The sequence below is a fragment of the Gigantopelta aegis genome, chromosome 10, assembly GCF_016097555.1.
Source record: "Gigantopelta aegis isolate Gae_Host chromosome 10, Gae_host_genome, whole genome shotgun sequence".
Classification (NCBI taxonomy): domain Eukaryota; kingdom Metazoa; phylum Mollusca; class Gastropoda; order Neomphalida; family Peltospiridae; genus Gigantopelta; species Gigantopelta aegis.
In genome coordinates, this window is record NC_054708.1 from 73,767,837 (window position 1) to 73,780,698 (window position 12,862).

Consider the following 12,862-nt stretch of genomic DNA (forward strand, 5'->3'; position numbering starts at 1 on the left):
ACTTTCTCATCTGAAAGTTTGCTGATGATATTTGTTCATACATAGAGGAAGCATGTGGTATGCTATACTTCCTCAAATATATTAGCAATTTTATCTGATCTTCCAGGTGCGTGATTTAGATCAGTCGGTAGTATTTTTTTGGATACAAAATGTGCAACAGTACCACGATTAGCCTCCTACTAGTCTAACTGAAGGGGATTATTGGTTTCATCTCCGCCCTTCTGTCTGTCTGTCTGTCTTTCGGTTTTTCTGTCTGTTCGTCCGTCTGCCCCACATATAGTTGTCTTGAGATACTGAGCTGACATTGTGCTATTTACAGAGAAAGTTTCATTCCACCAACATTTTTGCTGCAGACAAGCAGATATTAAATTGATATATAATGGGGTATCTAAAAAATACTTGTCTCCAAAAATTCCTAGGGGTGAGGATGGGGGTAGTGTTTCGTTATCTGGTCTAAGGACTAGTAATTCTGATTCCCAAAGGGGAGTCTGACGGCGGGGCCCAAAAAGGGAAATTAAAACAATTTTTAAAAACCTTCTTAAACTACATGTACTTGACCAATTTCGGCCACATTTTGTTGGAAACTTCCTTGGCAAACTGAGAAACAAATTTGTGAATTTGTCAGTGTCACACACACACACACACACACACACACACACACACACGGACTCAGGGATGGGGCCCAAAAGGGGATTTCTATAAATCTTCTCTGCTAACAAATGCTATAACCGAAGTTTTCGTACACGGGCGTTCTGGTCCGGAGTTCATCGATGTTTAGCTAAAGTACCATTCGATGGAACGAGTCATCTGTATTGTCGTGGGGCGGGACATAGCCCTGTACTAAAGCGCTCTAGGATCAATCCCCGTCGGTGGACCCAATGGGCTATTTTTCGTTCCAGCCAATGTTCCACGAGTGGTATATCAAGTGGCCGTGGTATGTGCTATCATGTCAATATAGACGACAAAACAAAAAAAAGCTGGGATCATCGGCTTAGTCAAGAGGTCTATGGGGCCCTCAATGACATTTTATTCCCCATCCTTATATACTGTCCAGTCTTACATTCATAACATGACTTACTATAACATGACTGAACACACACCTCCCACCGCCACACTTCAAAATCCTAGTTAAACCAGTAATTGGTTTGATATACACAATTTACACAGTTTGTAAATGCTTTAGCCAAATGTCAAGTTTAATAGACATAATTAGACCTGTAATCACGGGAAGAGGCCATTAGAGGTTTTCAGCGTGCGTCAGTAAACGTGGTGAACTTCAGTGTCGTGGTGGTGAAGTTCGGTGTTGTGGTGAAGTTCATTGTCGACGTTGATGCATAAACAGCTCTAGTTATGTTTATTATCTTACTCCTGTGTCTACTCTTGACGCTATCTGTCGTCCGAACAGAGGTACGTTTTAACTAGAGATGAGCAAAATTTTGAACAATACGTATCGCGATAGTTTTCTAGCGTGTATATATATGTATATAAATATATATATATATATATATATATATATATATATATATATATATATATATATATATATATATTATTTGGTACGTGTCTTCTTCACACGAATTATATTTTTAAACAAAAACAATAGCTTCACTTTTTCGGAACAAATCTTGATTTACTGGTGTTTCATTGTATTAAGTTGTACAAAATGAACACGAAATAAGAGAACTTTATAAATTCTAATAATTGAGAATTGGTCTTCGCAACATATCGAGGTACGTATTGCAATATATCGCGATACAATTGGTCTTCGCAACATATCGAGGTACGTATTGCAATATATCGCGATACAATTGGTCTTCGCAACATATCGAGGTACGTATTGCAACATATCGAGGTACGTATTGCAACATATCGAGGTACGTATTGCAATATATCGCGATACAACTGGTCTTCGCAACATATCGAGGTACGTATTGCAACATATCGAGGTACGTATTGCAACATATCGAGGTACGTATTGCAACATATCGAGGTACGTATTGCAATATATCGCGATACAATTGGTTTTCGCAACATATCGAGGTACGTATTGCAACATATCGAGGTACGTATTGCAACATATCGAGGTACGTATTGCAACATATCGAGGTACGTATTGCAATATATCGCGATACAATTTTTTTGACAATACCAACCACTAGTTTTAATACAGATTTGTGAAGAGGGCTGGGGATTTGTTTTTATTGTTGTGGTTTTTTTTGTTGTTGTTTTTTGTTTGTTTGTTGTGTGGGTTTTTTTGGGGGGAGGGGGGTCTTTCGTAATCAAAATTCTATTCAGTCAAAATAAGTCGCAACAGCAACACGTTGAATAATGTTTTAAAAGTTATTGCAAATATTACAAATACAATTTTGATGAGCACTGTGTGTGTGTGGGTGTGTGTGCGTGCGTGCGTGCGCGCATGTATACGTGTATGCGTGCGTGTGCATACTAAGAGACAAAAGAAAGCACAAGTGCACAATATTTTTTTAAAAGAAAAGAAAAAAAGAACATTTAAAATGTTTTGATTTTGTTATTTCAAGGTAACAGACATTTAAGATATTATGCTTTAATTAAAAATATATCTGATAATTCTTGAGTGTTAAGGAAAAACCCAGCAAGTCCTAAAAAGCAGAATTGGAGATATCGACAGAAAACTGAACCCGGTCGGGAATAAGCTGTCGTTTAACATCAAAACTGACTTGGTAATTATTGTGTATTTGGATGTCTTCTTTCGGCACAACATGGTTTTTGTTTTTGGTTGTTTTGTTTTTGTTGTGGGTTTTTTGGGGGATACCCCTTGCAAATTGATTTACTATGTTTTTCCAGCCACAATGAAAGAATAGCCATATGAAAATTACCTACGATAACCTAGCAAGTCCGTATAATGCTCTCTTTATTTCAGACACACTTGATAACAAGCATTCTGAGAGTACTGCTAAAGCAATGCATATCCTCAACCGATTTTTGTATGTCTTAAATTCAAGGGTCATATCTCTGTGAAAATTGGTAATTCGCCATGAAAGTCAAATGTGATCTGTAACAATTTATAATAAAGCTATACACAAAACTTCAGCTCAATATTCCAAGGTACTGGTGTGTGTGTGTGTGGGGGGGGGGGGGGGGGCCGAGGCTGCGTGCACACGGTGTTTTTTTGCTAACGTCAAAAAATAAAATAAATACAAGTCTATTCAAACACCTCTCAACATGTATAGCGCAACTCCCCACACCCCCTTCATAACCCATGGGTCTGCAAATGTAGGCCATGACAGTAAAGTGTTCATTGTACGACATTCAATTTCAATAACTGGTTAAATTGTACAGGTCATACACACATATAGCTGAACGTGTTACAATTAGCACTGAAAAAAACTTAGTCTACAAGCAAGCATTGTAATAACGCAATCTGATTAAAATTAGCTCTACTGGTCTCACCAGTAGATCTGACAGCATTGCATGGACTCCCATGTCAGGCCCGTACGCAGAAATTTATATGGGGGGTGCGTAATCGAGTTGCTAGCGGGGGTCCGGGGACATGCCCCCCCCCCCCCCCCCCCCCCTACATTTTTTAAAATCTAGAATGCAGGAGATGCATTTTCCTGCATTCTGGGAAGTAAATTTGAAATGTTTCTTTCCCTCAAAATATGTCAAATGACTATTTTAATTTTTTCAACACATCCACGGACGGACCTCGGCAGACTATGGCGTGTGCGTATTGGTATGGTTCGTTGTACTGCGGCCACTAAAATAGACTCGCCTGATAATTTTTGAATTTGTATGCTCCCAAATAACGTTATAAAAGGCGAAGTGTGATTGGTCAATATTTAAATTATTATTTATTGACGAAATGTTACCTGGACATTGTAGACTACGCAGTGTTGTTGGCAATCCGATTAAAATTAGTTCTACTGGTCTAAATAAGGCATTCGTAATTCACATGAAACATATCGTATACCCTCAGGATAATTCAGAATATTTTCAAATTATTTTCAAATCACTGGCATGATTCTGCAAGTAAGGTTTTGATTGGTGGATATGAGCTCTAACTGGCTGGTGTTAGATTCACATGTAATAGTGGAGCTAATTTTAATTAGACTGAAAATGTCCCTAACTCGTTTCGTTTCGTTTATTTTCTTTAAACACACTCCGTCGTCCACAGGTGACGTCACAGCCAGTGGTGGGTTACGAGTATGAGCGAGTCACTCCGAAGAGTATCGATATTAAGTCGACGACAGGTGGCGGGCGAATCGTGCAGGTGACCTTTGAATCCAGTTATTACAACGACGTGAACATCCACTGGATGGTGGGTGGCAGAATGGTCATGAGTAAGATGTTTTATCTAATTGAAGTTCAAGCACGATTTTCATGGACACAAATAGGTTGTCTAGAACGAGCACTCGCGAACAGTTTGACTGGTTTCCATTATACTCTACCCAATCACATTCATTTAATGTTAGGCGCGTAAAACCAGTGAAGTGAGCGACCGCGACGGTTTGTGCTGAACATATCAGATCTTTTTTCAGTTGTTCTTTTGATAAAATTAATGATTTTTTATCATTATGGTAAGATTTATTTTAACCCTAACTCTAAACGTAACCTATTTTCTTTCATACCCCGTTGATTGCGGTTGCATTCAGCATACACATTGTAAACATTCTATTCCATTGCGCCATACCCAAACATTTTTTTCTGGCAGAAACCCTGCAGTCGTAACTAGCGCTCGCCTGATTCACGGTCGATTTATGATTGATTCATGTCGATGGGCTCATTAGGCTATTTTGCGTTCCAGTCAGTGCACCACGACTGCTATATCAATGACTGTGGCATGTGCTATCCTGTCTGTGGGATGGCGCATATAAAATATTAGTTGCTACTAATAGAAAAATGTAGCGGGTTTCCTCTCGAAATTGTCAGAATTACCAAATGTTTGACATCCAATAGCCAATGATTAATAAATCAATGTGCTCTAGTAATGTCGTTAAACAAAAACAAACATTAATTTTTCATAGGAATTCGACACCATGTTTCTATTAGCAGCAAGGGGTATTTTATATACACTTTTCCGCAAGCAGGACAAGACATACCACGACCTTTGATTTAGCACTGGTCGGGACTGTGAAAAACCAATCAAAGAATGGCTCCGCTATGGGGATTCGATCCTTCGACGCAAGCACCTTGCAGGCGAGTGCTGTAACGACTCTAACTGGAAAAACAGTCAGTGGGTCTGTCCACTAAAGAAAATCATTCCCATGACTTATAGTACCTCAAGCGAGAGTGTTCTAATTGTTTTTAGCTACATCCCGATTCCATCTTCGTCATAGAATCAATCTGTTTATTATTCTATTTCACGACACTGGACACATTGGAGACATTGTCATTTCAGGTCGAGACGTCCAGTATTCCACGTTTCGCCATAACCAGCAAGCGTTCATCAATCTTCCAGCATCTGACGTCAATAAAACACTTCAGTGCATCATGGTGTTGAACATGTACCATGTGACTGTAAAAATTCATTTGAATGGAGCAACTGGTACTATAGCCGTCGACGCAGTTAGATTTGATGTTAACCGACCCGAAAGCGTTACATACGATGAACAAGATGTCGGTAATTTGACCTTTGACCTGAACCTTAATTTTCCAAAAGTCACTCATCTCGAGGCATTGATTACGTCCGTCTTCGTTGCTGCTGACTACTGCTCCCAACCACCGTTGCCCATCTTGGGACAAGATTCCAGATTCATCGAACACACTGATGTTGAACAGAGGGGAGATAACTGGAGCGAGAACAACGTGATCGATCAAGGCTTTTCCGATTACTCTCAGAATGTCAAGGTAGTCGCAGTACGAGGCAATCACATACGTCGTGGAATGATCATCTTCAATGGCAGGTGTATGTATCCGCCTGCCGGAAGTGACGTCGTGTCTCTAGACGAGATCTATGTCTCGAGAATGGTGTTTTTCAAGCAGGGTAGCGGCCATTACGACATGATTCCTTCCAACACGGTCACGGTCGTGGGTTGGACGTACCAGTACGAGATTGACGAGCACGGGGACCTGGAGGTGCACGTGCATGCGCTCGGCAACCCCACCCCTCGCGTGATGCTCATGCGAGACCGAGTCGATCTCAGTATGTCCACCGAACGAGTTGATATGACGTCACCGTACTACACGCAGACGACCTTCCGCTTCCGGAATATGACAGCGTCCTCTGCCGGGCGATACGTGTGTACGGTGGTGAGTGGCCTGGGAAGAATCGCCGAGACCTTCACGGTGTACGTAAAGACCGACAACTGCCATTAGAGTCTTACAAACAGAATACAGGCCTCGGTATCACAGTGCTTAACCACCGTGGTCGAGGTAACTGCTAGGTGCTGGGGTTGAGTCTTGGAGTTGAGTGCATGTCTCATCGTGAAGGTGATAGTACTGCACCAACGTATATCTCAGGTCAGCGTGTTTGAATCTTAATTTGATATATTAGTATGAAAATAAATTTTAGTGAAAATGCATTTATATAATAGTAAATAAAGAGTTAATAATATAGGTTGCCTGCTTTGTTTGTTTGTTGTTGTTGTTTGTTTTGTTTGTGAATTTTTTTTTTTTTTTTTTTTTTTTGGGGGGGGGGGTTTGGGGGGTGGGGTGGGTAGTAAAAGAATGGTAATGTTTTAGGGCTTTCAAGGGCGGGATGTAAGTGACATGGGGATATAGCTCGGGATGTAAGTGACATGGGGATATAGCTCGGGATGTACCCGACATTTTAGGATAAAAACCAGTCAGTGTATGTATTCTGCAATCCTATATAATATGAAAAATAAATGAAATGAATCGTTTTAGTAGTAGTAGGTCCACTGGTTGCCTATAATATCAATACATCAAGACAAAATAGTTCTTAAATGACGATTTGGTTTTTTAAAAATATGTTGCTATTAAAGTTATTTATTATTATTATATTTTACTATTTTTAACATAGCATGGTTTGTTTATGTTGTAGAGTCAAAGGTCACCATTCCTTAGCTGATCATAACTGGGATAAAAGTAGGTCATAACTCAGATGAAAGTAATTCAGTCCCCCAAAAAAGCTATAATTTGCTCATCATATTAATCCAGTGTAAGTTTTCCTTGTGTTGTTTTACCGGAATGTTAAATGAATAAGAGAAGTCACAAATTGGCGTGTAACTTGTATTTTTCCTTTCCAACATGAAACATTGTTTACAACGTGGTGGTAATATATATATTAATATAGGTCTCAGTTTTTAGGGTGAATGACACACAGATTTTCCGATATAGTTGACATTACGACTGAGAACCTCAAGGGTACGAACAGCGGAACTGTCTTCCTTAGGTCTCTCTTTTATGTATAGAACAACTATTTATACGATAAATAAATTAGGGAAATATCTGTTTAAAAGATGAGATTCGATAGTTAAATAGTCTATATACAGTTCTATACAAAAACATTTATATTCTCCGTGTCCTTTTCATGCCAACACCTTCCATTGCGTCATTGTTGTATATGCATTTGTATGTATAACTGATGAACTGTAAATGTTCATGGTTAATAAATGAATTGAATTGATACATACTTATCTTGACACGTGATTGTCATGGTTTACAGCCCCTAGCTGTTAAGCTGGGGACAACAATTAAAATCCATAGTGTCCTTGATTGTCGTAATTTCGTTTTACACTAATTGGTCTGATGGCTTACTCCCATTTGGTCGAATTCCCAATTGGTCGAACTGCTAAAACAACAATAGATATGGTTCAGTGGTCTTACTGACATGCATGTTGTTACCTCAGTCATTATAATGAACTGTTCCAGATTATTTGGAAACCGATTATTATTGTATAGATGGTATAAATATCGCTTAACGCATAAAGTATGCAAATATGACAAATATCGAAATAATCCATGTATTGAATGTAGTGAATGTCTGTAAATAATGAAAAAATTATGAAAATGTTTATTTCACAAAAAGTAAAACATTTTTCAACATTTTAAAATATTCATTCTTTTAAGTACACCTACAAGAACAAATGTCCACTTAAGCAGCAGTTTCTTTCAGAATGTTACACTCACAAAGAAAGAAAAGGAAATGTTTTATTTAACGACGCACTCAACACATTTTAGTTAAAGTTATATGGTGTACCACACAGATATTGAGAGAGGAAACCCGCTGTCGCCACTTCATGGGCTACTGTTTTCGATTAGCAGCAAGGGATATTTTATATGCACCATCCCACAGACAGGATAGTACATACCACGGCCTTTGTTACACCATTTGTAGAGCACTGGCTGGAACGAGAAATAGCCCAATGGGTCCACCGACGGGGATCGAACCTGGACCGACCACGCATCAGGCGAAACCTTTACCACTGGGTTACATCCCGCCCTGTTACACTCACAATGTCACAATCGCTGCAGCTTCTTAAAAATGAAGAGGCCGTGTTCATTAAATACACAGGTAGTGGTTATACAACAGATGAGTACTTGTTTTTCGACCAATTGGGAATTCGACCAAATGGGACGACACCGGTCTGATTGTTAGCCCCTAATTAACTCAATACTAACTTATTGTATAAATGGCAGAGGATAGAATAACAATTAATTGAATTGTACATGAACAGCTAAATATATAAATTGCATTTGTATATAGTTGTAAATCTTATTGTGACAATATCTTTGCAATATATATGGTGATTGTAGGATAAAATTCAAAAAGTAATGACTACAAAATAATACGAAACACCCTACCTGTACGGATATTCGGTAATGTTTGTAAAGCCCCGGTCACACTGTCAAGACGCCGGGTTAGCCACGGATACGATCCGGCATCATTCGTGACAATCCGTTGTGGTCCGTGGAGGTCCGTAGCTGTCCGTATTAAATCCCTGATCAATCGTAGTAGTACTTGTATGTCCGTGAAAATTTTGAACATGTCCAAAAATTCATCACGGATCGAACAACCGTAGTACATCCTTAATGATCCGTAGAAGAACGTAATAATCCGTTCTAATCCATAATAAACCGTACTTAAACCGTACCTATCCGTACTTAATCGTAGTAATTTCCGGCCTCAAGCCCCGGTTCTGCGTCGCCGCCGTGCTCATCATTAGCCCTACTGTCCCAGTAGCATAGGAAACAAGGATATTTGGTGTATCATCCTTGTTGCCCCAAAAGGAAGTTAATCATTTTCAAATCCACACAGATCAACCATTCATGATCGTGGTACGTCAATCGATCAATTACAACTTTGATGTTTGCATACTCTTCCTTCAGGGTCACTGAGTATCCTATAGGGATGGATCCATAGATGTTCCTGTTGTGAAGTAAAACACATTTCAAACTTCTTTTTGAACTGTCAATAAAGAGTCTCCACTCACGTGAATGATACGCAGGCAATCCCATAACGAGAAGAAGCCCTTCAACATCATTGCAGTATACAAGCTGACCATCAGAATGGAAGTACTTCCTCAGTTCTGCCTCTCTATTGCGATAAAATGAAACACTTGTGCAAGGTTCGAGAAGGTTTTTCTCTTTCAGTCTGGAAGCCAATAACTCAGCAGATTGTTTTGGCAAATTCAAATCTCGGGTCAGATCATTCAATTCAGGCTGACTAAACAGAGAAGGTTGATCAAGAGACGAATTTGATGGCTTGTACTCTGCATCTGCTTTTCCATCATCATCATCATCGGATAAAAATGTGGATGAAGTAGGTGCTTCCTCGTCAATCTCTGCGAGCTCGGTAAAAACAGGTACAGGTATTTCGTCACAATGAGGAACTGGCCTTATAGCAGATGGTATGCTAGGGTATTTCATGTATTGCTTGTTTTTCTTATTGAATCCTTTGACATTTACAAGGCAGAAGTAGCAGTCATCTAGATGGTTTTTTGGTTCTCTCCAAACCATCGGCATACCAAATTTGAGCTTAGCATTCTTTCCTTGAGACCATGCTCTCAGAGTTTCGACACAAGTCGTGCATACTTTATGAGGGGCCCAGTTTTTTGTCCTGGTCTCCAAGCAGTACTTTAAAGTAGGCACGGTACACCCGTTTGACGAACGTAGTGATGTTACGCCTTTGAGGTGCTAAAGTGAAGCATCCACAGATATAGCAGAAAATATCTGGGTCGTTACAGCACTTTCTTCTCTGTGAAGGTGTAGACATAGCTAGCTTCCAGTGTAAGGTACCAGGTACTGATATAAACAACTACACTGAGTCAGCTGTGCCGCCCAGTGAGAATCGTAGTCACAGAAAGGTAGTCTTAACAGCTAATTAGGTAATCTTCACATCTGTAAATCATATAATAAAAACAAAAGAAAACAACATTAGAACACTATAATAAATAAATAAATAAATACTTAAATAAATAAATAAATAAATAATAAAAACAACTTCACCACATGAACAAAGACTTAGAACATTGGTGAACAAAATATAATCAGGCCATAAATGAAGTAGTTTTTGGTAGAATAATCAAGCTTTTGCTGTTTTATCCCCCAAAAACTGCCGTACTGGATGGTCAACTTTCGTAAAACTCCATGAATATAGGTCATACAGATAGCACAAAAACTTGATGTGATAGAGCAAATCTGAGCTCAGACTTGGATTCGGCAGCCCAAAATTAGCCTAAACCAGTTTACAAAGTCCATGCAAGAAAAAACTAAAATATTTTTGTAGACCAGTGTTATCTGCTCTAACCCATATTTAGATTATGCACTGTTTTAACAGTAAAATACTCCATTAATATAACGTGCTCATGCTCACGGTATAATCGTATTTAAAATGCATTTCATAAGAAACTCCGCGCTTGCTATCTATATTTCAGTGAGATAACGTCAAAATAGGTCACACGGGCGAACCTTCAACATGTATTAGTTATACACCTGACTTTCGCTCGAGTTAATTATTTTACCACTATATTATGGCAAAATTGGTAAATAAATAGAGAGTAGTAAATTATGAAATAAAAATAATATGGAGTCATTGTGAACCAGACGACATATTATCAAAACTGTAAAATGCAGTGGAATAACCTGTGATGTTCAAATAGAGTCAATGTTCTAACGATCGTGTATGTTAAGGTCACAGTAACACACTGAAATAAAAATCTATAATTATGATAGTGTATTGAGAGTTGTTGTAAAATACGCTTGCTAATGTATAAATGTTTTACGATTGCATTACTTCTGTAGTACAGAGTTGTAAACTTTAAAATTATTATTGTATATATATATTTTATGTATATCATGGGTGGACCAGTCTCGGTGAGCATAAGCATTCGGTTCTAAAGCATATCAATATTTATAAACAGACAGTTTCATTTAAATACTTACCTTTTTATTAGTATTTCTACACTTCACATGAGCACTAAACTGGCCGCTAAGTAGCTAAGTTTACTGCACGTGCGTCAAAAACTGTAGCATGTATCGGCAGTAAATATTGTTAACTAGGCAACCTGTTTCGGTGGGTGATGCGTTTAGTGGTATAGCTTACAACAAAAACTTTGCAACACAAAATTGTTCAGTGTTTTATATAAACATATTTTGTGTATGTTGTTCAACAAAACATGCACTTATAATAATTTATAAAACATATTTTAAATATTTTAAGGCAAATTACAAAATGGAGTCCTCGAGAAACAATGTTAACAGACAATATTTTAGGAAAACGAATATAACAATTACGATTCTTTGACATTGTCATCGTGTAATAAGTTGAGCAAATGAACGGTTATAATGGTAAAATTATTTGGTTAAAAAATACAAGCTGCATTCTGAGTTTTATTAAGTATACAAACAAATATCCAGAAATATATTTATGTTTAAACATATAAGGATCATATATATTTGGCAAGTATCTGTAAAGAAAGTTTCGCCAGCAGATGCCGTGACAATTATATGACTTCAAAAACAAATAGCAGTACATCTGAGAACAGACAAAAATAGTTTTCAAAAATAAGTTTTCTTTCAAATTACATTTTTTAAAAATCATACAAAAATGTGAATATGACAAACATATTTGTTTACTTTGCCCATGCAAAAGTCAAATTTGTAAAAAGTATTCAAATGTACGTACTGTTGCGTACAAACGACGCAACTACCGTAACAGGAACCTCACCGAAACAGGGCAACGGACAATACATGTATATTAAACTGTCAACCGCAAAAGCAATATCCACGAGAAAAACCACACAAAAACAAACCCACACAAAAACAAAACCACACAAAAACAAACCCACATAAAAAAAAAAGTTTGTCTTGTCACAATCGGTTATTTTCGAACGAGGCACTTCGTAAAACGGGGCCCTGGTCTTGATTACTTACTTCTTGCTTAAAGGCTACCCCACACAATATGAAGGACGTTTTTTATTTAACGACGCACTAAAATGTGTTGAGTGCGTCGTTAAATAAAGCATTTCCTTCGTATTGTGTGGGGTAGCCTTTAAGCAAGAAGTAAGTAATCAAGACCAGGGCCCCGTTTTACGAAGCGATCTCAGCGCTGACCATAAGCACACCGTAGGAACGGTGTACGGCAGGAGTTAATTGCACACCAGGAAATACTGCTTTTTATCACTAAAGTAAGAATTCCTTTCGTTATCTACGTGACATTTTTGAAAATATCTTAATACATAATTAACTAATCTGTATAAAATTTTAGGCTGTAAAGATATACAACAGGCCTTGACCTTATGTTTTTTCAACGGTAACCCACCGGGCTAACAGGTTATAAATTTAAGTAGCCCTTAGTAAAAATTGGTAGCCCCACAAGTTTAAAAGAAAAGAAAGAAAAAAGAGAAAAAAGAAAAATAATTTATTTTTATTTAAACGTTTTAGGGTGGGTTTTTGTAAATCATGAGCAATATACTGTGAA

At 38.0% G+C, this 12,862-nt stretch overlaps 1 protein-coding gene across 1 annotated transcript; it reads left to right on the forward strand.

Moving 5' to 3' along the window:
• Positions 1-1,266: 1,266 nt before the first annotated feature.
• On the forward strand, positions 1,267-6,534 carry LOC121384120. The gene is made up of 3 exons (XM_041514359.1): positions 1,267-1,407; positions 4,154-4,319; positions 5,378-6,534. The coding sequence occupies exons 1-3, from the start codon at positions 1,351-1,353 to the stop codon at positions 6,292-6,294; spliced, it is 1,140 nt and encodes a 379-aa protein (XP_041370293.1). The 5' UTR covers positions 1,267-1,350; the 3' UTR covers positions 6,295-6,534.
• Positions 6,535-12,862: the final 6,328 nt, after the last annotated feature.

What these genes read in the sequence shown, in the direction of transcription:
- LOC121384120 (XM_041514359.1), top strand. Translation starts at nt 1,351, where the DNA reads ATGTTTATTATCTTACTCCTGTGTCTACTCTTGACGCTATCTGTCGTC. An exon ending in TATCTGTCGTCCGAACAGAG is followed by an intron (nt 1,408 to 4,153) that starts GTACGTTTTAAC and finishes CGTCGTCCACAG; the next exon opens with GTGACGTCACAGCCAGTGGT. An exon ending in GGGTGGCAGAATGGTCATGA is followed by an intron (nt 4,320 to 5,377) that starts GTAAGATGTTTT and finishes TTGTCATTTCAG; the next exon opens with GTCGAGACGTCCAGTATTCC.